The sequence below is a fragment of the Acanthochromis polyacanthus genome, chromosome 7 (assembly GCF_021347895.1).
Source record: "Acanthochromis polyacanthus isolate Apoly-LR-REF ecotype Palm Island chromosome 7, KAUST_Apoly_ChrSc, whole genome shotgun sequence".
NCBI classification, from domain to species: Eukaryota; Metazoa; Chordata; class Actinopteri; family Pomacentridae; genus Acanthochromis; species Acanthochromis polyacanthus.
In genome coordinates this window covers 35,659,929-35,684,012 of record NC_067119.1, presented here as the reverse complement: position 1 = coordinate 35,684,012, position 24,084 = coordinate 35,659,929, and the positions used below count along the sequence as shown (strand labels likewise).

At 41.6% G+C, this 24,084-nt stretch overlaps 1 protein-coding gene and 1 long non-coding RNA gene across 15 annotated transcripts in view; both read left to right on the top strand.

Moving 5' to 3' along the window:
- The window catches only part of fam189a2 (family with sequence similarity 189 member A2), an 88,708-nt gene that overhangs the window by 43,260 nt on the left and 21,364 nt on the right, over positions 1-24,084 (top strand). For all 9 annotated transcript variants that reach the window (XR_007943092.1, XM_051950698.1, XM_051950694.1 and 6 more), the window contains 3 exons: positions 13,858-13,906; positions 15,441-15,656; positions 17,615-17,955. Coding sequence is in view for 8 of the 9 variants with exons in the window: in XM_051950698.1 (XP_051806658.1) it covers positions 13,858-13,906; positions 15,441-15,656; positions 17,615-17,955 (606 nt within the window). In the remaining variant the exon portion in view is untranslated. The remainder of the gene's footprint in view (positions 1-13,857; positions 13,907-15,440; positions 15,657-17,614; positions 17,956-24,084) is intronic.
- On the top strand, positions 19,273-23,470 carry LOC127534732 (uncharacterized). Of its 6 annotated transcripts, none has more exons than XR_007943099.1 (4): positions 19,275-20,237; positions 20,376-20,507; positions 21,401-22,384; positions 23,247-23,470. It is a non-coding gene; the product is annotated as an uncharacterized LOC127534732 (long non-coding RNA). The 6 variants fall into 6 exon arrangements; XR_007943098.1 differs by having other exon boundaries at positions 20,357-20,507; XR_007943100.1 differs by having other exon boundaries at positions 19,510-20,507; positions 21,401-21,493; positions 22,231-22,384.

The following is a 24,084-nucleotide window of genomic DNA, read 5'->3' as shown; positions in this document are numbered from 1 at the left end:
TTTGTATGTCTTTGCTTCTGTGTCATTTATAAATGCTTTATAAAGCATAGATAGTCCTCACTTTAGATGGGCTCATGGAATATACTTAACTAATAAGTAGTAACTGCATTAATAAGTTATTCATTGAGTATAAATATGTGTTTGTAAATCATATACAAACACAGTTGCTAACCCTTTATAAAGTATTAACAACTGAGATTATCAATGAGCAACAAAACATTTTTAACCGGCTTTATTAAGTGCTTAGTAATGCATAATAAATGCCATACAAATCATGAATTCATGATTAATTAAGCACGTATAACTAATTAGTTACAAATGATGAGTTAATGATGAATTAAGCACTTTACTAATGTTTAACTAATGCTTAATCTGTTAGTTGAACATTTAAAACTGTCTTTACTCATGCTTTGTAATGCATTACTAATGGTGAATTCATGATGAGTTCATGAGGATTTAAGGATTAACTAATGCTTAAATTATGCTGAACCAATGCTTAACTAATGCTTAATAGTGAATAGTTATTATAAAGTGTTACCGGTCTGGTTAGGTTGATAAGAAATTAGAAATCATATAGTTGACTGTTGCAGTACAAGCTGAATGCACTTGTACTGCAACTGTAGCTTCAGTTGGTCTAAACCAACTTGCCGTTCAACAGTCCATCCCAGCCGACGATGGCAGTCTTCAACAAAACTGTACTATCCCGTCTGAATTACTCGCTGCAATAAACAGTTTAAATGAAAAAATACATTCTCCAAAGCATAGTTCATTTGTCTTCGTTCAGTCTCTTGAGTTTGCACAGCAAACTGGTCAGTGTGGTACAGCTGTTTATGATATGCAGACAGGTTTTGATGAAATAAACCGAGCTCTTGAAAACTGTAACCGTGCCCCGCTCTCAGATTCACAGCCGTCAAATATTCTCCTGCGTTACCCATGCAAAATGCTTGCCCTCAAGAGGGGGGTAATTTGGCACAGGAAGCTGAAACCTCCTCAAATTTTCCTCAAAATCTGAGTCCCGTCAACACAGCCACACGAGATCGCTTTAACAACTTGGAAATGAGATGCGTTTTATCCATTCCTCCCCCGGGAATCCCCCTGATCTCGCTCAATTTTACCAGGGAATCATGGCCAACCTCCATGATCTAGCTGAAAGAGTTAAATCACAGGCTGGACGTGGAGACGTTGTACAGCTAGAAATCATAGGAGAAAATGTGCGAGATCATGTGTCCATCACAGCCACTGAGGACGGTGATGGTATCTTACCCGCGTTTGAAGGTTTACTGGAGCAGTTGGTACAATCTAACGCAGAAATTACCGGAGACTCACAGTTAGAAGTGGTTGTTCAGATGATACAAACCCCCCGAGGCAGCGGTAAACGCAAAATAGAGAAAACATTAGACTGTGAAATCATCAGAAAGAAAAAACGTCATCTTTATGTAGTACAAAACACAACTGATTAGCTCTGCTTCGCCATTAACCTGGCTCATCTGTTGGACCCTAAAATCACCGACAGTCAAGCTCTAGAACGAGGCAAAGTTTTGCAGCGTCTTGCGGGTCTGAACGAGCAAACTGCCGTCACCTTAAGTGACATTTCTAAATTTGAAACAATTTTAAAGCGTAAAATTGTAGTGTTTTGCAGACATTCTACTGACCAAGCCCTCTCCCCCTTCCAAACTGCCTTCTCTGATTGTAGTAACCCATTATTTCTATTTCTGTTTCAAAACCACTATTACGGCATAAAAAACCTGACAGCTTTTCTCGGAGTAACGTATGTTTGTGATTATTGTTACATGAGCTACCACCACCCCCACACGCACCAATGTAGGGGTTACTGTTCCGTCTGCAACGATCCTGCCTGCACACAGCAACTGCTCAACTTGACTGTCTGTGCACAGTGTAACAGAATGTGCCGTACAAGCATCTGTTATGCTAAACACAAAGAGCCTAAAGACAGACTAAAACTCAATCAGAAACTCAGCAACTGCGATCTGTTTAAGAAATGCCTCAAATGTAACATGGTTTACAGTAGTACAGAAGGCAAAAAGCACAAGTGCTTGCCAAATAAATGCAAGATTTGCAGACAAAAAAATCCCTCTCGACTCTGACATAACCAGCAGGGATCATTTGTGTTATATGCAACCATTACCCGCAGCTAAAGAGCACTCTGACATTATCTTTTATGATTTTGAAACATTTGTCAATCAAAACAACGTGCACGTCCCCTTTCTGGTGTGTACAAAAACACTGAAAGGTGAAGAGTGGATGGCTTATGGTCAAGAATGCGTCAAAAGCTTTCTCCAATATTTCAGGAGACCGCTGTATCGGGGAGCCACCTTTATAGCACAGAATGCTAGAGGATTAGACAGCTACTTGATCGTCAACTGCATGCTGGAGTTGGGCATCAAACCCAATTTTATCATGCAAGGGGGTAAAATTCTCAGTTTCACTGACCCTGATTACCATCAGACATTCATAGACTCCCTGTCTGTCCTCGGCATGAGACTCGACAAAATGCCTAGCGCTCTCGGTTTTACTGATCAGGCCAAAGGCTATTTTCCTCATAAATTCAGCTCTGAGGAGCACTTAAATTACATCGGGCCTTTTCCCCCAGTGTCTGATTACGGTGTCGAACTCATGTGTCTTAGCGAGCAGGAATAATTTTACAGCTGGTACAGAAAAAGCAGTCAGCGTGTCTTTAACTTTGAGACGGAGGCTGTGTACTACTGTAAAAACGATGTCAAAATTCTCCGTGAGGGCTGTGTCAGGTTCAGAAACCAATTTCTTAGTGACACAGGCGTAGACCCTCTAAGCTGCATCACCATAGCCTCTGCATGTATTAAAGTGTTTCTGACAAAACTCCTGTCTCCAGACACACTAGCCATCCCCTCCCCTGATGACTACAGGTGCCAGTTCAAACAATACTCCAGCGCCTCCATCCAGTGGCTGGAGTGGGAAGCACGTTCCAAAAACATCTTCATCCAACACACTCTAAACAAGGGAGAGAAACAGATAGGTCCCTACTTTGCAGACGGCTACGCCGTCATTGGGGGTGTAGAGCACGTTTCAGAGTTTCGGGGCTGTTTTTTTTTCACGGTTGTCCAATATGTTTCCAACCTACTGAAATCTGCCCCCTGACAGGCACTCCTTTTGAGGAGCTGCACCTGGCCAGCGAAAAAAATTACAGCGGTTGAGATTTGACCACGACGTCCGAACCATCGTGAGTAGGGAACACGAATGGACGGAGATGAAAAAATCGCATCTGGGGGTAAAAGAATTTCTGAAAGAGCTCGATCCTCCCGAACCTCTCTCTCCAAGACAGGCTCTCTATGGGGGTAGAACAAGCGCTGTGAGGTTAAGGTACACAGCGGGGCCTGAGGAGTCCGTGAGATATGTAGACGTGGCCCGCGGAGTCCATGAGATATGTAGACGTGACCTCACTTTATCCATATGTAAACTGTAGCTTTTCTTACCCTCTCGGCCACCCTACCATCATTCACCAAGATTTCGATCCGCCCAAAAATGACTTTGGTCTGATCAGGGCAGTCGTCTTGCCACCTCGCGGGCTCTATTTCCCTGTTTTACCGTTTAAAATGGCTCAGGGGAAATTGGTGTTTACCCGCTGCCGCACCTGCGCAGAAATCAACAATCAGGAGGGCCTTTGCCATCACGATGACAAAGCCAGAGCGCTGACGGGGGTCTGGGTCACTGTCGAATTCAACAAAGCATTAGAGCTGGGGTACAGGGTCGTCAAAATCACAGAGGTGTGGCACTTTGACAGGCGTAGCGACACGGTCTTTGCAGACTACATCTGGACATTCCTAAAAGGCAGGCAGGAAGCTTCAGGTTATCCCCCTGATGCAATTGATCTGCAGAGCAAGGAAAAGTACATCAGAGAGTACAAAGCCAATCAAAATGTCCAACTTGACCCTGCCAAAATAGAGTTGAACCTGGCTAAGAGACAAGTGTCTAAGCTGTGTCCGAACAGCTTCTGGGGAAAATTTGCACAGAGAACAAATCTGGTTCAAACCACTTTAATCAGCGATCCTGAAGAATTTTTCAGCTTCATGTTTTCAGGTAAATGCACAATCCGATACTTCACTTTTCTCAATGACAAAACAGGTCTGATTCAGTGGTGTTACAACAACCGCTGCCTCGTGCACCCAGGCCGCGCCAACAACATCTTTGTCGCGGCATTCACCACCGCTTATGTGCGCCTGAAATTGTACAGTTATTTAGAGCATGTGAAGGAGAACGTGCTTTACATCGACACGGACAGCGTGATCTATGTGGTTAAAGACAGTGAGACTCCCCTCAAGCTGGGTAACTATTTAGGGGATTTGACGGATGAGCTAGGGGGTGACAGTATTCAAGAGTCCGTGGCTGCAGGTCCCAAGAGTTACGCCTACCTGACCAAAACACAGAAAAAAGCTGTGCTGCGTGTCAAAGGTATTACACAGACGTGGGAGTGCTGCGAGTGGGTCAACTTTGACAGCGTCAAACAGTTGGCAGAGGGCTACCTGCGCGGTTCAAAAGAGGGTCTGATTCAAACCCCTCAATCAGTATTACGTGTGATAAAAAGGACTTTCTGCTGAGAAATTCAACATTCCACAAAAAGTTCAGGGTAGTGTATGACAAGAGACGTCTATTCTGTGACGGCACCACTCTACCTTTTGGTTATTAGAAAAAAAAAATGTCACACCTTGCTGATGTGGAGGAGGTTCAGTTTGATGCCAGACTAAAAATGCCATTTTCATGTCTTGTGCTTGGTTGTAGCGGAGTGGGGAAAACATATTTTATACATAAGGTGGTTCAAAACTTTGAAACTGTGCTGGATACTGTGCCAGAAAATGTGGTATGGATTTATACCTCTTTTCAAAATTTGTACACTGAACTGCAGAAAACAAATAAAAAGATCAAATTTGTTGAAGGACTTCCTGATTCTTTTGAGGATGTAAACCTGTTTCCTCCTGATCAGAGTCATCTCATTATTTTAGATGATGTTATGCTCCAAGGCTCTGATCATCCTGAGGAGGCAAGGATTTTCACACAATATAGACATCACAGGAATATGAGTGTTTTAATGTTGAGTCAGAATATCTACCACAAAGGTAAATACAGCCGTACCATCAGTTTGAACAGTAATTATCTGGTGTTGTTTAAAAATCCAAGAGATAAATTACAGATGAATATTTTAGCTCATCAAATATTCCCGTTGAAAAAGAAATTTTTCTTGGAGAGTTTTGAAGATGCCACCAGAGAGCCATATGGATATTTGATAGTTGACCTTACTCAGAATTGCCCAGATCAGTTTAGGCTGAGAATGGGAATACTTCCTAACGAGTGGCCGACCGTGTATATCCCTAAAACCAAGTAAGTCATGATGTCGGCGCGTATGAAGAGAAATGGGCCGTTACTTAAAGCTCTGTATCAGGCTACGCCTCAAAAACGTAAAGATATTCTCACTCACTGCTCCCCTGACCTGCTTCAAGCTTTGTGTGAGCTAGCCATAAATCTGCTCAAGGGGAACATCCTGCTCTCTCCCTCTCAGTACAAAGAGCTGTAGAGAGAGAAAAAAATCATCAGACTGTTGGCCGATAAGAAAACTGGATTAAAACGGAAACATCAGGCTCTGCAGAGACAGTTGGGCGGTTTCATCCTTCCTCTGCTCTCCGTCGCTGTACCTATCATCGGAAATCTTCTAGGAGGTCTGGTTAAAAAATAAAAAAATGTCTCTGACGACAGCAGGCGAGTTTGTTTACCGGGGGAATGTGGTGAAAGGGTCGCACATAATCGATTTATTTAAAAACCTCTCAAACTCTTATAAAAAAAAAAAAGACGCCTCCCAGAGGGTGGAACAGTTTCCTCAGCGCGCTGGTAGAACTCAATATTCTCTTATCCTTATCCCTTATTCCTATTCTTATTCCTATCCTATTTCCTTATCACAATAGCCATCAAGCTCGCGATCACTACCGCCGTCTCAAAATGAATGCTGATTCTGACACACCCCGACGGAATGAATCAGGAGAAGAACAAGAAGAAGCTGCTGCCAGGGTGCATTATGTTGAAAAACCTCAGAGAGGTAAAAGGAAGAAAATAATCCACTCTCCTAGTTGGATCAATTTGGAGAAGGAAGAAAGTGGTACTGGGGTACAACATTTTGAAAAACCTCAGAGAGTTAAAAGGAGAAAAGTAATCCTCTCTCCTCGCTGGATCAACTTCACCTCTTAAACTTTTACCACAAAACATTTTGATTTTTCTTAATAAAATGTTTATTGAATGCATTTTCATGTTTACAGCGTCTTTTTTTACGATGTCACAACATAATTCACTGATAAAACAAAGGTTAAACAAAAATATATGTATGAAAAAAAGGGAGAAGCATGTCACTATAAAAATACAATATATTTCTGAAGAAAAAAGAAACAAACGTCAGACAGGTAAAAGGAAAAACATGGAACTATAGAACTGCAATATATTTTTTGAAGGGAAAGAAAAATCATGATACTTTATAAGTTGTAACAATCTCTAAACATCTGCGACGAGCATACTCCATGATGAAAAGACTCTGAACATTGTCTTCTGACGCAACGTTGATACTTTTTGACAAAGTTAGACACGGTAAGATCATTTCTGAACACATCGTGATGATAGAGACTCAATACTTTTTCATAAGATAAACCGCAGACTCGATGGCAGAGGTAGATCTGTTTTGCAGAAACTGTAAAATGCTGGTGGGGTAATGATCAAAATCGGGTGAGAAACCGTATGAATCAAAAAAGGTAGCCACATCATCCTCTTCCAGACTTAAGGCTAACCAGTGCTCTCCAGGCATAGTTGAAGGGTGAGTGTTCACAACAAAGTAAGCGGGTGCTTGAAACTCGCGGGTGAGTAACGCCAGCTGGTCTGAGGGCCAAACACCATAAAAATCTTCTCCTATCAAATTATGTAAAAGATCCTCTAACTGGTGATTATTCATCTTTATTTTCTGACAAAGATGTTGTTTTTAATAATAATCTACCAGCACTTGCCGTTTAGAATTAATCTCCAGAACAGAGTCAAATGAAGCTTACGCGAAGAGCGTGGTGGTATGAGGCAGAGGGACTCTGAATCTCATCTCCAGTCTTAAATTTCCGCTGGAAACAGGAGACAGCACGTCGCTGTCTTCAGTCGGGTTTAGGTTGAACACAAACAGAGAGTACCCGTCGTTAAATTCCTGACAGTTGATACCCAGAGGTAAATCTTTGAAGTGCCGCCCCATAGCGGCAAACACGTTATAGAACTCTCTGACAGAGTTACCCCGATCAAATTGGGGTTGGAAGGCTTTAGCAGGGATCCGTCTCCCATCCTGACAGAGAGCCAGGTACTCCACATTGTTGTGTTTGATATTAAAGGGTGACAGGACTCTGGCCCCCGTGAAGGCGTCGTGGTGCACCATACCCATAACCACATATTTTGGCATGGTCCCCAAAAACATATTTTCCAGATTGCAGATCCTGGAATTCTCTGGGATCGAATAGGATTTAACAGTCACGCGTGAAAGGGGGTAGAGAGCGTTGCTTTTCATTAGAGCCGCTGCATGACCCAGACGAACTGCTGGGGAGGCGGTCACCTTTTTGGCGTACAGGGAGGCGGCTGTTATTTTCAGGCGAAAATGGGAATCACGTGCCCCCATCAGACAGAAGGAGTCGTTGCTACGGATCAGTTTGATTCTCAAATCGACCGAGTTTAGCAGCAGTTTCTCACAGAAAAATATGTCCCCGTGGAGAAGACCGAGCAGGTCTACTTCAGCAGAGTTGGCGGTGAAGCTCGCTCTCTTACAGAATCCTGCGTTTGGACCGTCCACAGGCATAGTGGAGTCCATTGCCCCTGCTGAGTCTTTGTAAAATAATCCTGCGCTGAATTGAGATTTTAATGTGTCTTCACTAAAATTGAGCAAAGTCTCAATCATAGCTCTGTATGGGTGCGTGGCACTCGATTGTGAAATTAGTCTATCCCCCAGAATCACGTCGCACTGGCTGAAAATGGTGTTCAGAGGATAATTGATGAGACCCACCGCCGCATCAGCAGCAATGTCGGAGCCATCTGCGTTGGTGATTTTGAGACGGAGGTAGAGTAACATGTCACTCAAGTCCAAATATCTTTCTCCATCCCCGGGGATGAAGAACTCGATGAGTGAGTTGTCGCCTAACGCTGAGAGGGGTAGACATTCCTGATATTTTTTATCCTCGATGGATAATTGTGTCATAGGTGCTGAAAATAAATCCAGCTTTGCCAGGGTACACTCGCGAGATTTCTGGTGTATAAGAGCCATATTTGTTCATTTATTTTTAAATATGTTGTCTTTCGTCAGATCGCTTCTGGTTAAACTATATCAGAGCTCTGGACAGGCTTCTTCTTCTTGGACCTCTTGCTGCCGACTGATTTCCTCCTGGAACGCACCACACTTTTTTTATAGGGGGAGAAAATGCGTTCTCCGGGCGGTCGCTTTCTTTTTCTGCGTGATAAGACCATAATTCCTCCAGACCCCTCCTGGTTCTGTTTGTTCATCAGTTTTCCTGCTGCTCGGTGAGCCACGTCAGAGACGATGTTAGTGGCGGCCGTTTTCAGGTGCAGTTTAGCAATGTCAAAACCTTTTTTCACAAGCGGAGTCACAAAATGAAACAATTTGGAAAACAAAGAAGCTATACCCCTTCCAAACATCACCGGGGCTCCATAAAACCCCGGTAGAGATCCTCCCGCTTGACTCTAATAATATCTGATAAAGCGGTGAGGATCTGCCGTCGAGCTAACTGAGCCATGTCCTCCTACAAAGAATGCCGAGCAGGTTTAAAGTGGAGCTTGATGATAGACTTTCCAAAGATAAAATCCACACACCTGTTTCGATCCGTTTTAATCTTGATGCGAATGGTTTTAATGTAATTTTTAGACAGCGGTATATAGTGTATCGTGTTATACCTGAGGCTCACCACATCTCCAAAAGTACCTTTGATGTTGACCGTGGCCAGCAACGGGGAGTAGCTGTCACCGACTGCTTGATACTGAATGATGTCTGTGTAAACGAACAGATTATATATCCTGGTTTTCATGTCGCAGGGGTAGGAAGCCGAGCGGTTTGGAGAGGGTCCACCACTCATTCACTTTTAGTCCTAACATGTAGGCCAAAGAGGGTACGTGCGGATTCTGTGATGACCTGAGCCTTTGAAATTGATGCATTTAGTCATGTTGTTGTACGTAGCATCTGCGGTCTCATCATACTTTCTGAGCGCTGTGACCACATGCTCCAGCAGCTCTCTGGGATGTTCATAATATCCTCCTCGACCAAATTTCACAATCCTCAACGGTTGCGGTTCATCAATCGATTTGTTCAGTTCAAAATACGAGTTAATGGTTGGTAAATTGTACCAGGTGTAAGGGAAGAAGATTTCACACAGACCTACCACCCAGGCATCATTCAGTTCAAGAGGTTTGGCTAAGTCCACCGTGTAGCAAGAAGTGGTATTTGATTTAAATAAGTATTTGCTAGCGTTGGAAGGTAGAGTCACATAAAATCCCTCACTAGCTGTGTGCTCCATCTTGCACCTGAGGAATGCCCGCTGCAGTCTCTCTGTGCAAAGCTTTTATGCATCTATCACATCCGAAGCCCTAACCCAGCTGTTGAACTTTTCCGGCCAATTTTTCCAACGCACTAAAACCTGTATTTCACCTTTGACAACCCTTCGTTTTAAGATTTTTTCCACTTGAAACATTTTTTCTTTGGTTATTTTTACTTTTTGCAACTCCGCTTCATAAAAAGATCCCTCGATGGGTTCACCGTCATAATCTTTGAGTTTGTAGACCGGAGGTGTACGTAGAATACAGTCGTACACTGTAAAGATATCGTCTGTAAAACTCTGCTCATATTTTTTATCAAACATGCCTCTAAACTTGGATATCCTGACAAGATCCCCCTTCTCAAAGTTCATCTTTAATTTCTTTTGATGACGGGAGGAAAAGGTACCGTACAGGTTGCGAAATACCTGGCTGGTGTTTTGAGACGTCACCTCCATAGGCGTCATTTTTATGCTTTTATGATAACTGCGGTTGTAGCTTTTCACCAGTTCAGGTAATACATCGAGGTAACGTCTGGTGTTGTGAGCTGTGAAATATCTCCACATTCTAGTTTTCAAAGTGCAATTAAATCTTTCCACCACGGAGGCCTTTAGTTCACTGGCTGTGGCAAAATGTACAATCCCGTGTTTATTCATCAAAGTCTTGAAACTCTTGTTAAAAAACTCTTTTCCAGCGTCAGTCTGTAACTTTTCTGGGGTTTGGCTTTCTTTCAAGATGGATTCAAAAGCCTTAACCACTTCAGCAGCTGTCTTTTTCTTTAAGACACGTACGTAGGCTCTTTTGGAAAATATATCTGTGACGGTCAGCAAATACTTGTAACCATCATTTTGATCAGCCAAGGCTTGCATGTCGCAAAGGTCGGCTTGAAACTGATTCAGAGGCTTAGTGACCGTACTCTGACTGGTTTGTGTAAAGTATAAGCGTCCTGTTTGGATAAAAAATCTTTAACCTCTTCCACTCTGACTTTTTCACCCGTTTCATCTCGCACACCCTGTCGAAGTCGTTCTACTCCTCCCAGGCTACCTGGATGGGAAGGATTGTAATACACTTTTTTCATAACCCTTTTCCCAATCATCCTGTCTTCTGAAACCTGTTTGGTTGAACTGAACAAAACTGGTGGGAGAGAGGTTCTTTATTCTTTTCAAAAAAAATACTTTATTGATCATGTTTAAAAAAACAGATTTTTTTAAAAAAATTATGAAGGGTATAAGAAGCATGCAAAAATAAAGAAAAAATGCATATGGAAACAACAAAGTGAGATACAACTTTGTGTATGAAAAAGAAAATATTTAAGTATACATCAACACAGCAGAATATATTTAAGGATACATCAACACAGCAAAAAAAATAAGGATACATCAACACAGCAGAAAATATTTAAGGATACATCAACACGGCAGAAAACACTTTAAACTGATCAGGCTCGTATCATTTTTAAAGCTTGGTCTAACAGAGATGCATCAAAAGCACGTTCCATGTCACATTGTAATGCGCTCAGTTCCAGCAAGATATTCACGGGTGAGTTGTCTTGCAAACGGTAACATATCACATCAATAAACAAAGCGTACAGAGAGAATAAATGAGAAGACTTCACTTGAAAAGAGTCCATAGTCCAATCTTGAATTATTTTTCTAAAAATTTCTGACACAGGTCCATTAATTCTTGCAGTGGTTTGTACAATTATTTCCCAGGGTGTATGCACGGAGTGTGTCCGCACCATGCTGAAAATGTTTTCTAGTCTTTTAACTTCCATGCTTCTGGTACGGGTGATAGTGTCTGTACGTGTTGAAAGTCTGTTTTTAATCGCTTGATCCAAAAGATTTATCCAGCACAAGTCGGCCGTCTCGGGTGTTGTCCACACATTTCCCATGATCAACAGCTGCTACCCTTCCAGAATGCAGTCACCATCCGCAGTTGCCCAATTTTCACCACTTCCTCCCCAATCAGGTCGTCGTACATCTCACTGATGGGAACTCTGAACTCTTTCGCTGTTTTCAGCTCATACAGCAGAGTCTCCGCCACAGCTTGAACTCGGGCATCATCGGCTGAGATTCTGCGGATGTTCAGAAGGTGTTGAATGGTCGGGATGAAACGAGGAGTGAAAAGCCTCCCCATCAGCCTGTGAAAGTAGAGCTGAAAGTAGTCATTGTCCAACGTCTCCAGACACTCGTGCTGTCTCTGACTGGGATGGTCGACCTGACAGCCGTAGCAGTGTTCGCGCCGTAACTGCAGAGGATAAGGTTCAGCAGATGAAACACAACCGTTTTGATGCTGCTGATGAGCATCGATGACACCCAACCATCCACCTCATCCCCTGATGGTGGTGATGGGGGCGGTGCTGCCGCTGTATCTGGGGATGCTGGTGCTGGGGCTGCTGCTTCTGGGACTTCTGCTGCCGGGGCTTCTGCTGAGCCTTCTGCTGCCGGGAATCCGGGAGGAGCCGGCTCAGAACAATCTGCAAAGAGGGTCGGCATGCTGGGTTCCAAAGAGCCGTCAAACTGCATCAAATCCTCCTGCGACGAGTCAGCAGAACCGAAGAGCTTTCTGCGACACGGATACCACTCTGGCGGAACAGCGGTCGTTGTCAAACATTTTTTGGGCTGCTGTTGCTGCTGGTTGACCGGGCTCATGTTGATCAGTAGGCAGGTTGAGAGTCTCTGTGATCGTGGGTTCAACCGACCATCTTTATAAAGCGTAGGGGTGGGCGGTGATGAAACGATGACCAGAAAAAGAGGCTTGGCTGTGAAGTAGAGGGCGTGATCTAGAATAATAAAGTTTTTTTGACGGATAGAGTATCCCTCCAACTCCGGCAATTAGAAAACAGAGTGGTGATCTTTTCTGCGGGCTTCTCCATCCACTCAATCCATGCAGCCAGCGGCAAGACCAGGACAGTATGAAATACCCCACAGTCAGCGTTGTAACTCTCCAAAACAAAGAACTCTGCGGGCTTCTTCTTCCCCATTGATCGGAGGGTGGTTCTGAAGTACTATCTGCCAGACCCCACAACTTTGGATTGCCATACCGCGCTGAAGACCGCTCGTTTCAGAAGCACCTCTGTACTAGTGGGGAGGTTTTCCAACTTTGCCCGTTTAGAGGGTACAGGCTCGGGTGTATTTTCCTGAGAAGTCTCTCGGAGATGCTGCTGCATGACCATCTTCAGCACGCTCCAGTCGTTAGAGGTCAACGTGGCAGAGACGGATAGAGGCCTGTGCATTTCTCCCTCCTCCAGCTGGTAGAAGCAGAGCTCCCCGTCTTGTACTTGAAAACGTAGCCCCAGGACCCCAGCATTCCGTAGGGCTTGAGAGGCCGTTCCTCCTCCAGAGATTCGGCCAGGGGCAGCTGGGATCTCCTAGGGGCCCGCAGTATCGAGGGCGTCTCGCGGAAGATGGTGATGGGCATCTCGTTGATGACCGCCGGCTCCGGACGCAGCAGGGCTCAAGATTTGCCGCTGCCGCCGGCTCGGGGAACCGCATATCCTCGGGCATCCAACATTTTCTGAGCCATGGTGAGTTCTATTCCACTTTGCGGCCTACAGAGAGGCCTAGTCCCATTTATATATAAAGACGACCCTAACCTCCTCTTCTCTTTGGTTCTCATTCACCCTTCCCCTCACACCTCATTGGCCCAACCTCCTCTTCTCAGTGGTTCTCATTCGCCCTTCCCCTCACACCTCACTGGATGACCCTTTATTATTATCCCTGTGTCATAAATCATTTTTGAAACTATCCTTTCTGGCATTTTTAAATTCGTCATTTCCTTTTATTAAAAAATAAAAACTACAAAAATGGCGGACGAGGGAGGGACTCTATGATGTGGCAATCTCTCATTGGATCCCATACCATAGCCCGCCTTATGACGTGGCAGTTTCTGATTGGACGAGCCCCGCCAGGTCCCGCCTTAGTCCCGCCCCCTTATGACGTGGCAGCTTCTGATTGGGACCTGTCAACATTTGACGAGAAGTGTCCCATTATACTCTCTCTCGTGCCTGCATGGATTTTCCAGCTTCTTTATGCTTGGGCTAATTACTTGTTTAAATTGGTGAATAAATGTGATGATATTAAATTGTCAAAACTGTTTACATTCAGCTGCCCTATTAATTATAACTAAAACTAATTAATTCAAGTGAATTTGATATTTATTCCTGTTAATGAATAGTGTGTTTAAAGGAAAAATAAATGTTCCACTATGCACCAGTAACTTTCGAAATGTTTCTAGTAGTTTATGTAACTATTTCTCTATTTATTTCAGGAGACAGAGCTGAATCAAGCTGCCAGGCCGCCCGGAGCCTCTGTTCAAGGTACGATATGTCCACACACCAGGCATGAAGGGCATGGGTCTAGTGGGATGGCAATCAGGGATGGGTAATATAAAGGTGTCAGTGGTAATACTACCCTTGTAGACATGCTTATCAATCTGGCACTTTAACTGTACTCTTATCAGTGCTTTTGGATTGTTTTTTTCTCTTTTCTTAAAAACAAAACAGAGTTAAGAATGCTTTATTATCTCTTGCATGCTATACAAATTCAGATTGTTGAGCAGCAGCTTTTAAGGATATGTTTTGAACCTATAGCTATTATATACGACAATGTGATCATTGGCACATCATTGAAAATGATTTATGATACATACAACATTGTTTTACAGCAAAATAAAGTAATCTTTGAAGCAAATTATTTCATAGACACTAATGTTGTACTGATGGGAATGATCAGAGCACTGGTGGCAGCATCACAGTTTTTACTCACAAAATCAAATTTTCTTATTTCACACTTTTTTGTTTACTATGTAAATAAATGCATAAACTTGTAATGTGTTACAGTTGTGAGCAAAAGTTTTAAGACATTTGTAAAGACCATGTAGTCAATCGTAATCATTCACGAGAAGTTAATAGGCCGTACCACTAAGAGAATATGATCAACGCATATTTCTGTATTTGATCTTTCAAGTTATTGTATTTATATTAATGACCCAAAATTCATACAGTAAACCCATGAAAGAATCAAAATGCATGATTGTATTTTTGGAAAGCTATATGGGCTTCGGTCATTCCACGCGGGGCTGCACAGTGCCTTGGTGGTTAGCACCGTCGCCTTGCAGCTAGAAGATCCCTGGTTCGTGTCCCAGCTTGGGCCTGGGATCTTTCTGCGTGAAATTTACATGTTCTCCCAGTGCAATGGTTTTGTCCGGGTACTCCAGCTTCGTCCCACAGTCCAAAAACATCCATCTATTATCTATGCACCACTTAATCCTCATTGGGGTTGTGAGGGGGCTGGAGTCTATCCCGGCTGATTTAGGGTGAAGGCAGGAGACACCTGGACAGGTCACCAGTCTGTCACAGGACTACATAAAGAGACAAACAAACACATTCACACCTGCACACAATTTAGAATCATCAGTTCACCTCAGCATGTTTTTGGACTGTGGGAGGAAGCCAAAGAAAACCCACACTTGGACAAGAAGAACATGCAAACTCCATACAGAAAGATCCCAGACATGAACCAGGGATCTTTCAGCTGCAAGGCAACAGTGCTGACCATTGAACCACCGTGCAGACCATCCACAATCATGATGAAGATGGTCTTTAGAGGTGCCTATAGACTTGTGTTCACAACTCTGTACATGATACCTTAGCATAGTTCTAGATGTATTTGTTGAAATATTGGTTTGGACATACTGAAGGAACTTTTGGAACATGTGCTGCATCTTTGTGGACAAAATTGTTTTTTATGTGACCATCTACACATCTTCTGCCAGTGTGTCACCAGATTCAAAATGAATATCAGAGACTGTCTTTGGTACCAGTGTCCCTCTGTTCCTATTTCTGTTTCTAGTCTTGGATATGAGTCCCCAAATGGTATCAGCCTCACCGAATGTTGTTCAAAAGGCCAAGCCCCAGCCCCAGCTCCATCCTACTCCTTCTCCTCCTCTTCCTCCTCCTCCACCTCCACCTCAGCAACAGCAGAAAATGCCGGCACTGATGTCCTGCAGGAAAAAAAGGATCTGTCGCTCCAACAGTGACCCGGTGTTGAATGACCTCTCTGCTAAAGGTTGACTTTTGTGGACGAAGGACTCTGTAGTCTTTGGGAATGGGTATTTTAGTATGAGAGGACAACTGTAGAATAGCATTCCAGGTTGCAAACACAATCAACACATCAATTAGCCATTAAGTCAATTGGTTTTTACTGTTCCATTTGAGAACACTCTATTGTCAACATTTGACCAGCAATAACTCACTATAATGAGCAAGTTTCTCCAGCATGTCGGTTTGTATGGACAAAGCAAAGCAGCATTACATGAGCACTCAGGACCACAAGTACCCCAAAAATTGCAAGATTTATCAGAGTAAGAAACTGTAGAAACAAAGAGAATTTTCAGCTGTCAGACAGTTGTTGCACTAATCTAGTGTTCCTTCAGAATTCTGAACAACCAACTCTAAGCGTAAAATTGTGATATTTCTTTAAAATCACTTTATTGTACATCTTGTGTAGAAATTCGCTCAAAATAAACAGTTGATGAAAACTGCTACTATTTGGTTGAAATGGGCTAAAGTGCAGGCTGTGTTTTATAAAACAGTGAAAATGAGTCCACAGTGAGGAAAAATGTGACAGGAGCAAAACATGCTGACAGTATAAAGCAGCTGTGGACAACAGATTATTATTCAAATCCGTACAGGCAATGTTCTGGCTTGAACAACATTATGTATACTATTAGAACCACTCATTATTTCATACATTTTTTTCCATTTCAAAGACCCACTTAAATTTAAATTGCAACATTTTTAACATTCGTTTTCAAATTTAACTCAGTATCTTGTAATGGGATGTGGCATCTCCCACCCATAGTTTGTACAGTGTTTTATTTTTAACAAGTTTTCAAAATTATCTAAAAACATTTCCACTTTGTCATTTTGAGATATTGTGTGTAGAATTTGAAAAACAAACACTTTAATCCATTTTGGAATCAGGCTGTAATATAACAAAATATGGAAAAGTGAAACGGTATGAATACTTTCTGGATGTATCTCTTTACAGATACACTATAACACTTCAAAAAATTAGATTTTGCTCCCATTTTTGTCTTTGTGGTCAAGTTAAACCAGTCTTTACGTAGTTGACCTACACTGGAGAGATTAGTTCTTCACCAAAAAAATGTTGGACTATCAGAGTACTGACGGTTCTCTGAGCTATCTCACTGCACTGCCCTGTTTGCATGGATATGTGGAAAAAATACATGTGAGAATAGCTGGTGTTGGGCTGTGGGTTGTTACAGAAGTGGATGACTGGTCCAGATTTCTTTATTAATGTGTAAAACTGAGGCTTTATTGAGGAATGCATATGCAGTGAAGCTCAAAGTTGTTCATACCAATGTCAAATTTTTGGTTTTGGGATTTTTCTTTGACCAAAACATTAACACTATGGACTGAAAATGACATAAACCAATTCAAAATGACATTAAGGAATTGTATGATATTAATGATACATTTGAATCATTTCTGTTTTTTTTTACATTGTTAGAAACATTTTATGTCCAAAATTATTCGTACCTCAGTATCTCAGTAATCTATGCTAAAGTTGCCAAAAGACTTTGGCTACCAAGTTTTCTGTCTCCATTGGGACTTTGTTCCTCTCCTATTTGCAAAAATCTTCAGGTCTTTGAGGTTGAAGACTTCTTTACAATCAATCTGGAGTTCTGTTTCTCCACAGATTCTCAGTTAGATTTCTGTTAAAGTAGTTTTTAGTTTCAATTTCTTAACCAATTTGGCCGTATGTCTCAGATCATAGTTTTGCTGGATATTCCAGTTTTGTCCAAGGCGAAGTCATTCTATAGACTGTCTGATGTTACCATCTTTGTGACTTGTTTGTCATTTCCATTCCGAAGAAATCTATTACTAAAATAAATACTTATTTTAAATACAAATTTTGCACAGGTGTGAATAAATTTGGGCTCAGCTGTATTTGGGTGAATGGAGAACCTAAACCATCTCCCCCCTGATGTCTTCTTGTAGTGTGGATCAGCAGCGATGCTCCCCTTGCTCATCCTCCGCAGACCACAGACTCTTCTACCCAAACCTCCCAGCCCATGCTGGCTGCTCATACTCAGGTCACACTGCGAAGGGGCAAAAACAGCAGTAGGACACCACGCCAGCCGCGACCCCGGCCCACCTCCATGGTTGACTACCAAAGCTATCAACACACACAGCATCTGGTCAGGAAAATCCTGGAGCAGCCAGCTGTCCAGGGCCTGGCCCCTGAGGTCCAGGAGCTGGTAGACAGCATACGTAATGTCCTGCAGTCAGATCAGGAACATATGGAAGAGGCTGTCCGCTGCGCTAGTTACATTGAACAGGTAGGTGTTCATACATAAAAGTTTATCATTCTAAACAAGAAAAGCACAGTACTATGTCAAGGCTTGTTTACTCATTAACCACACTTGTTTCAGACAACTTTGTTTACTGCCATCCGTTACACATACAAGAATACCACCCCAGTTTTTCTCCCTGGGCGACACAATCTGTGTAATCACACGGTACTTCGAGGACCTCTCGCACATGCACTGTAGGGAAAACATAGCAGGCTGTCAACAATACGGCACCATCAGAAATGCAACACTTTTTGTAGAATTGCAGCATTTGTTTATTAGTTGTTAATGATCAGAAATCATGACAACATAGAATGTGGCCATTTACAGTTTTTCTCGATTGCTAAGACACATTCCTGGAAAGCTGCTCTCCTTTTCCCTAAACTGTGAACACAAAACCAAATTTTCAAGCTGGGTCATTCCACCTCAAGTCAACAAATGGCTCCAGCAGCACCATTTCTGATTTGCATTATATTCAGTTTCAGTGTGCCATTAGGTCCCAAAAGAAGATAGCAAACAGGTTTTTGGTCATATGTGTACACATTTTGCTTTCACGCCCAATTATAAGGGGGAAGGTTTCGGCCTAAATCTGATAGCCGTCATTCAGGTACATACTTCAGAGGTCCATAATTCTTGAAATGTGCAAGCTAGAAGCATGAAATTCACAGGAACATTTCATTTTTCACTGCTAGTTGCAAAACAATCATGTTTTTAGCCCTAGTCTGAGTGTGAAAAATTTTATGGAGGGTGGAATTCCTGAAAAAAAAAAAAAATCTTAATTTCGCCCATGTTTGAAAGGCCTCTGTATGCCATTTTAATCTAAAAAAAATATTAAAACAGCATTTCTTTCTTTAGTATGGGTCTTTACTGACATGCTAAAACCACCGTTGAAGTACTCAGCTGTTTAGTGTGGCTGCAAGACCTATTTTAATTAGGGGCGAATCTGAAATTTCATGAAATACAACCACATTTTTCACCATGTGTGATAAATAGCACCACTCTGAAACTTTTTGCAAAGAATCTTTGTGTACTAATTGTCAAAACTTCAAAATATTGAATTGGTGTTCTGTCACCTTCATACTGAAAATCTAGGCCAAAAGGAGGCCTAAAATGCCCTCGGCCATCATTTTTGCCAGATTTAGGGCAAAGAAAGTGTCATAGGCCCTTACAGGATACAGGTTTCTTTGTTGTTTATATATGATAAGATGGTTGCAACACTCCATCTAAGCCTATATGGAGATAGTTTGAAATACTGCACTCACAGACTCTAGCTTGTTAGTTTTGGAAACATTCCCATGAAGCCCTGGAGCCACGACAAGGCCGGCTAGTTGTTCCAGGGTGTTTTTTTTTGTTTTGTTTTTTTGAAGAAAAACTTACACCTAAAGAAAAGTAGATAAAGCTTCGAAATTCTAAAGATAAAAGATAAAGCTTCAAAATTCCTTTGTGAAAACAGACATCTATAGCTTGTCATATGCGGAGTCACTGACCAGTGCCAGCAAAAAAGAAGAGAAGTTTTCAATGATGAAAAAATTTGCATCATATCAGATTCTTTTTGTCTAATGTTAGCCAAAGGACACATATTTAAAACTGTCTCATCAGTTCAGCCTGGCATATACATGTGTGCATGATAAGAGCAGTGAGTTGACTTGAATGAATGGGGAATTTTTGCTTTTTTTAGTGTCAGACTACATGCAGACACAGAAGAGCAGAGAGTTATTAGACTGAGGTAGAGATTTTCAGAACTTGTACCAAACCCTCCCCTTAAAGTACAACATCGGTATAAATAGTTGTGGTGTCCCCAGACTGGGTATATTGGCCTCAACAGGTAATAAGTGTGAAAAAGAAGAAGGAGAAAGATCCGAGGCACTCCGAGTTCCTAAAAGTCCTTTATTAATACTTTGGACGGCAGTTTACGCGTTTCGGCCACTACATGGCCTTCGTCAGAACATAATGCAGAAATAGGGCACAGGTGTGCCAGATACGGGCTGAGAACCAGGTCACATGACCACATCACCTTAAACTCACTAATGAAATAACAACATTTTAAAAACACTGACAATAAAGAGACCAGAAGAAAAAGGTAATCATAGACAATAACCATATTGCCATTAAAATGGAACCGTTGTGTACAGCATAAGATAAATCTACAGCGCCCCTCAACCTGGAGAAATAGAATCTACACAATACATCACTAACAGGCAGTACAATAATAGGCGATGGGCCGAGTACGTCTATCTGCTTTCGTTTACGAAACAATTGATCCCCTGCCGGTAATTTTCAGATTTTTTAGTATTGTGTAGATAAATTATCATATAACATATAAGTTAATGTTTCCAACATCAAAAGTTGCACATTTTCATAAATAACGTTGATATATTCGTCACACGAGCTAATGGATATGCTGTTAGCTCCAGCAACCACAAACCAATGAGAGCTCTTCGTGGACTTCAGTTGGCCAATCAGATTCCTCGTACTTCTGGTAAAGCCATAACACAACGTTAACACAACTGGTTAAGGGATGAAAGCAAACGAAGGAAAAGGTAAGATATTATATTATTACTCTATTGTCATGTGGAAACGTTTGATTATTATGAGAAATTGATGCAATGCAAACGAAGCATATTGACAGCACATTATAATGCCGAAATTAATGTTAATGTTTAATGAAACGTAACGTCGCTGCAGGTAGCATGTCACCAGTCACAACAGCTGCAGTTGTTTAAGCTAACAAGCGGCAGTAACTGGATGTCCAACACGTTTAAACGAGAAAAAGGTCAGATATTATTCGATTATCATGTCATATTTTTAATATGAAATGTTTATGCAATGGGTGCAAACGAAGCTTATGTTTAATGAAACGTAACGTCGCTGCAGGTAGCATGTCCAGATCCACCAGGAACAACAGCTGCAGATGTTTAAGATAACAAGTGGCAGTAATTAATGTCCAACAAGTTAGATTTCCCGATCTGATCAGCTTTGCTATTGATACATATTTAATTAATTTCTATTTTTTAGATGAAGTTTGTAGTTTTGTTAGAGCTTCAGTTGTTGTGCATCAGTGACTAGGATATACAAGCGTAGGTTATCATATGGACATTAAATTAACTGACACGAGAAAAAAATGAACTTGAACAAGATGAACTTTATACAAAAAAGTGCTATGAAAGCCACAAATTTGACATAAGCATGCCCATGAAGCTTGCTCTCTTTTTTTCCTCTTATGTTTCATGTCCTGCAGAAATGGAGCAGTCAATACATGCACACATGTCTGTGCATGGTAGCTGGTGCTGTTTGCATGTGCATCTCCCCTGCACACATTTTAGTGCTTTGCACCGGCAACACTGGAGGCAGTGTCCATCTTAAGGTCTTGTGATGTTGGTGGCCAGGGCATTTTTGGAGTCACTTTACACTTGGTCTCTATGATCTCTTTCAGTAGCATGGCTGAATGGTACAGGTGTCTGTCTGTGGAGAAGTCAGAGACTGTCACTACACAACCAGGTAGAATGGTGAAATGCAGGTAAGCAAGGTGTGTAACATCAACTTAACTATAATTACAAGGACAATATAGATTAAAAAATGTCAAACCAACCTATGCTTGTTGATGGCCTAAATGAGTGGGTTCCATGCCATCCTCCTCTCAGTCACTGCTGTCTGATGAAGGCTGTGCAGGTTCATCCTGGATGACCTCTTCAGCAGTTAGGTCCTCTCCATAGACAAAGTCATTTCTGGCTGCTTTAAGGAATTTAAGACATGGATGGGACTGAGGAAGCCTTGATTACGGGAATAAGTGAACTGTCTGCTGGTCGTCGGACACTGCAGGGCCGAGGAAATCCTGCTCAGAAGTGCAAACTACATTCTTATTAACAACCAGCTGAGAATGTGTCATGATCTTTTATTTCTTAATTTACTAAAAGCTAAACACATCGAGTCCATGTGACACTCTTCACAAGTCCAGCCCCCCAACATCACATCACCCCTTTGTTTCTTTGTCCAAACTGCTTTTGGACCATAAAACTGTATGTTTTGGCAGCCAAACTTGCACCGTCAAGCACCTGTAAAGTGTTATTTTTTCTGTTTGTAAGTCGAAATGTCCAGTCCTTCCTTATCTCTAACAATTTCCTTAAAGAGGTCATTTAGCCATGAAAGCCTCAACACTTCACGGTTTGCCAGTAGGTGCTCTTCCACCACTGTCTGACAGAAATGTCTGTAGCCTGCCTGATACGGATTTGCCTCTTCAGAAACCTCTCTCTTTGTTCCTCTCAGGTATCGTGTGTAATTTGCGAAGCAACTGTAGTGATAAATGGCCTCTGATGCAACAAGATCTCTTCCATGGATTTGAAGCAACAGGTGTTCATTCTTCTTCCCCTCAGCAGCATGAAGGAGTTGATCTGCTGTGGTAAACAAAGTTTATACTCAGGTAAATATATATTTTTTATTTACATTTTTGATTAAAACAACACAACACACATACACAAATAACAAGGAAAAAAAACAAATTAAAGTCAATTCACACAAATAAATCAGCCAAGCAACAGCAAAAAGAAAAAAAGGGAGTTGAAACAAAAATACACAAACAGATCAGTACAAATACTATGTACAACAAAAAATGACAAAGATAAAACAACAAAGATGTCGGAGCAGTAAATTAGCTGTCAAAGCACACATTCATCAGATGGTGTGCATTGAATCATAATTTCTTTTATCTATGTAAATAGGAGAAAAGATAAAAAAGAAATTAAAAACAAAGCAAGAAGGTAAGAAATGCTAATTCTAATGTCTTTCTTTAATATATTCCTGAACATATGACCACAGATTCCCAAGTTTCCCATCAGGGGGACAGCTGCTGCTCCATCGTTAACAGATCAGCAAAATCATTAAGCCATGAATCTAGACAAAAGCATCCTGGTTTTCTTACTTTCCAGTTCATCAAAATTTTTCTTTTAACAGCAAGAAATGCCAGTGACAAAAGGTGTTTATACTCAGGTAAATACTATCAGTAAATATTAGTACTTAGTCATTTGTCTTTCTTTAGTATTTACCCGAGTATATAGTAAAGTATTCAGAAAGACAAATGACTAATTTATAAAATAAAAAAAAGAAATTGTCATAAATAAGGGATATAGCTGATATTTTTATCAGGCATATTGCTTGACATAAAAAAGGTCACATAAAGATAAACCCTGTTTACCTGCTGTAAATGTTAGACACTGACAGAGTTTTTCCTTAACCCTCTTTCTGTTGTGCCAGATGTTGATATATCTGTTCTCCTTGCATAGCAGGCATGCAACAGGCAGGAGGTGTGGAGCCCTTTTGGGTTGTTCTGGGCCACTCGAAGAGCGCAGAACCCGAACCTTGGATGCAGCACCATCACTGGTATCTGGCAGCGGTTCTTCTGAACATTGTAATGGCACTAAAATGTAAGTTACAAGTGATCAATAAATGGAAATGATCTAAATTCACATTGTTTCTAACATTTGTAAATAAATAAAAAACATACTTCTGATGTTGTGGAGAGTTTTCTTTTGCTGTGGTGGTGCACTACAATCAAGTACATGTAAAAGAAATGTGATCATTGCATCACTGTGATCTTGTCTGATTAATTTTCAATTTTGGCTGTTCCATTCACTCAGATGGAGAAACATATCTTTTTTTAGTATGTTCACAGATAACTGTGTCATGTTGTCAAAACTGTATTGGCTTGCAATGAGTTAGTATGTCACATCTTGAACATATTTGGTCATCATACTTGCAGTATTGCAATATAGATAATGTATTTGATACAAACCTTCATTTTCTTGGGCTGACTTGGCTTGCTTACAGTTTGCTCTTCGGTTGTGGTCTTTGTTTGTGAAGGCACTGTAGCATTCTCTGTGGTATCCCACATTGCTCGGCACGTCAGGGACATCTTCACTGCTGATATTAAATGCTGAAAATGCTTTTTCAGCAATAAGCGTTTCTGCAGTGTTGAGGGTAACCCATTGTTTGGCACAATAGACAAATTTCTCCCAGCTTTTCTGTGAAAAAGGTGTTACTGCAGACTTTGTGTCACAGACTAAATGCATGCAGCACTTCATCTTCCCACATACTGCCAAACACGTGGGGGGGGTCACAGTGTAA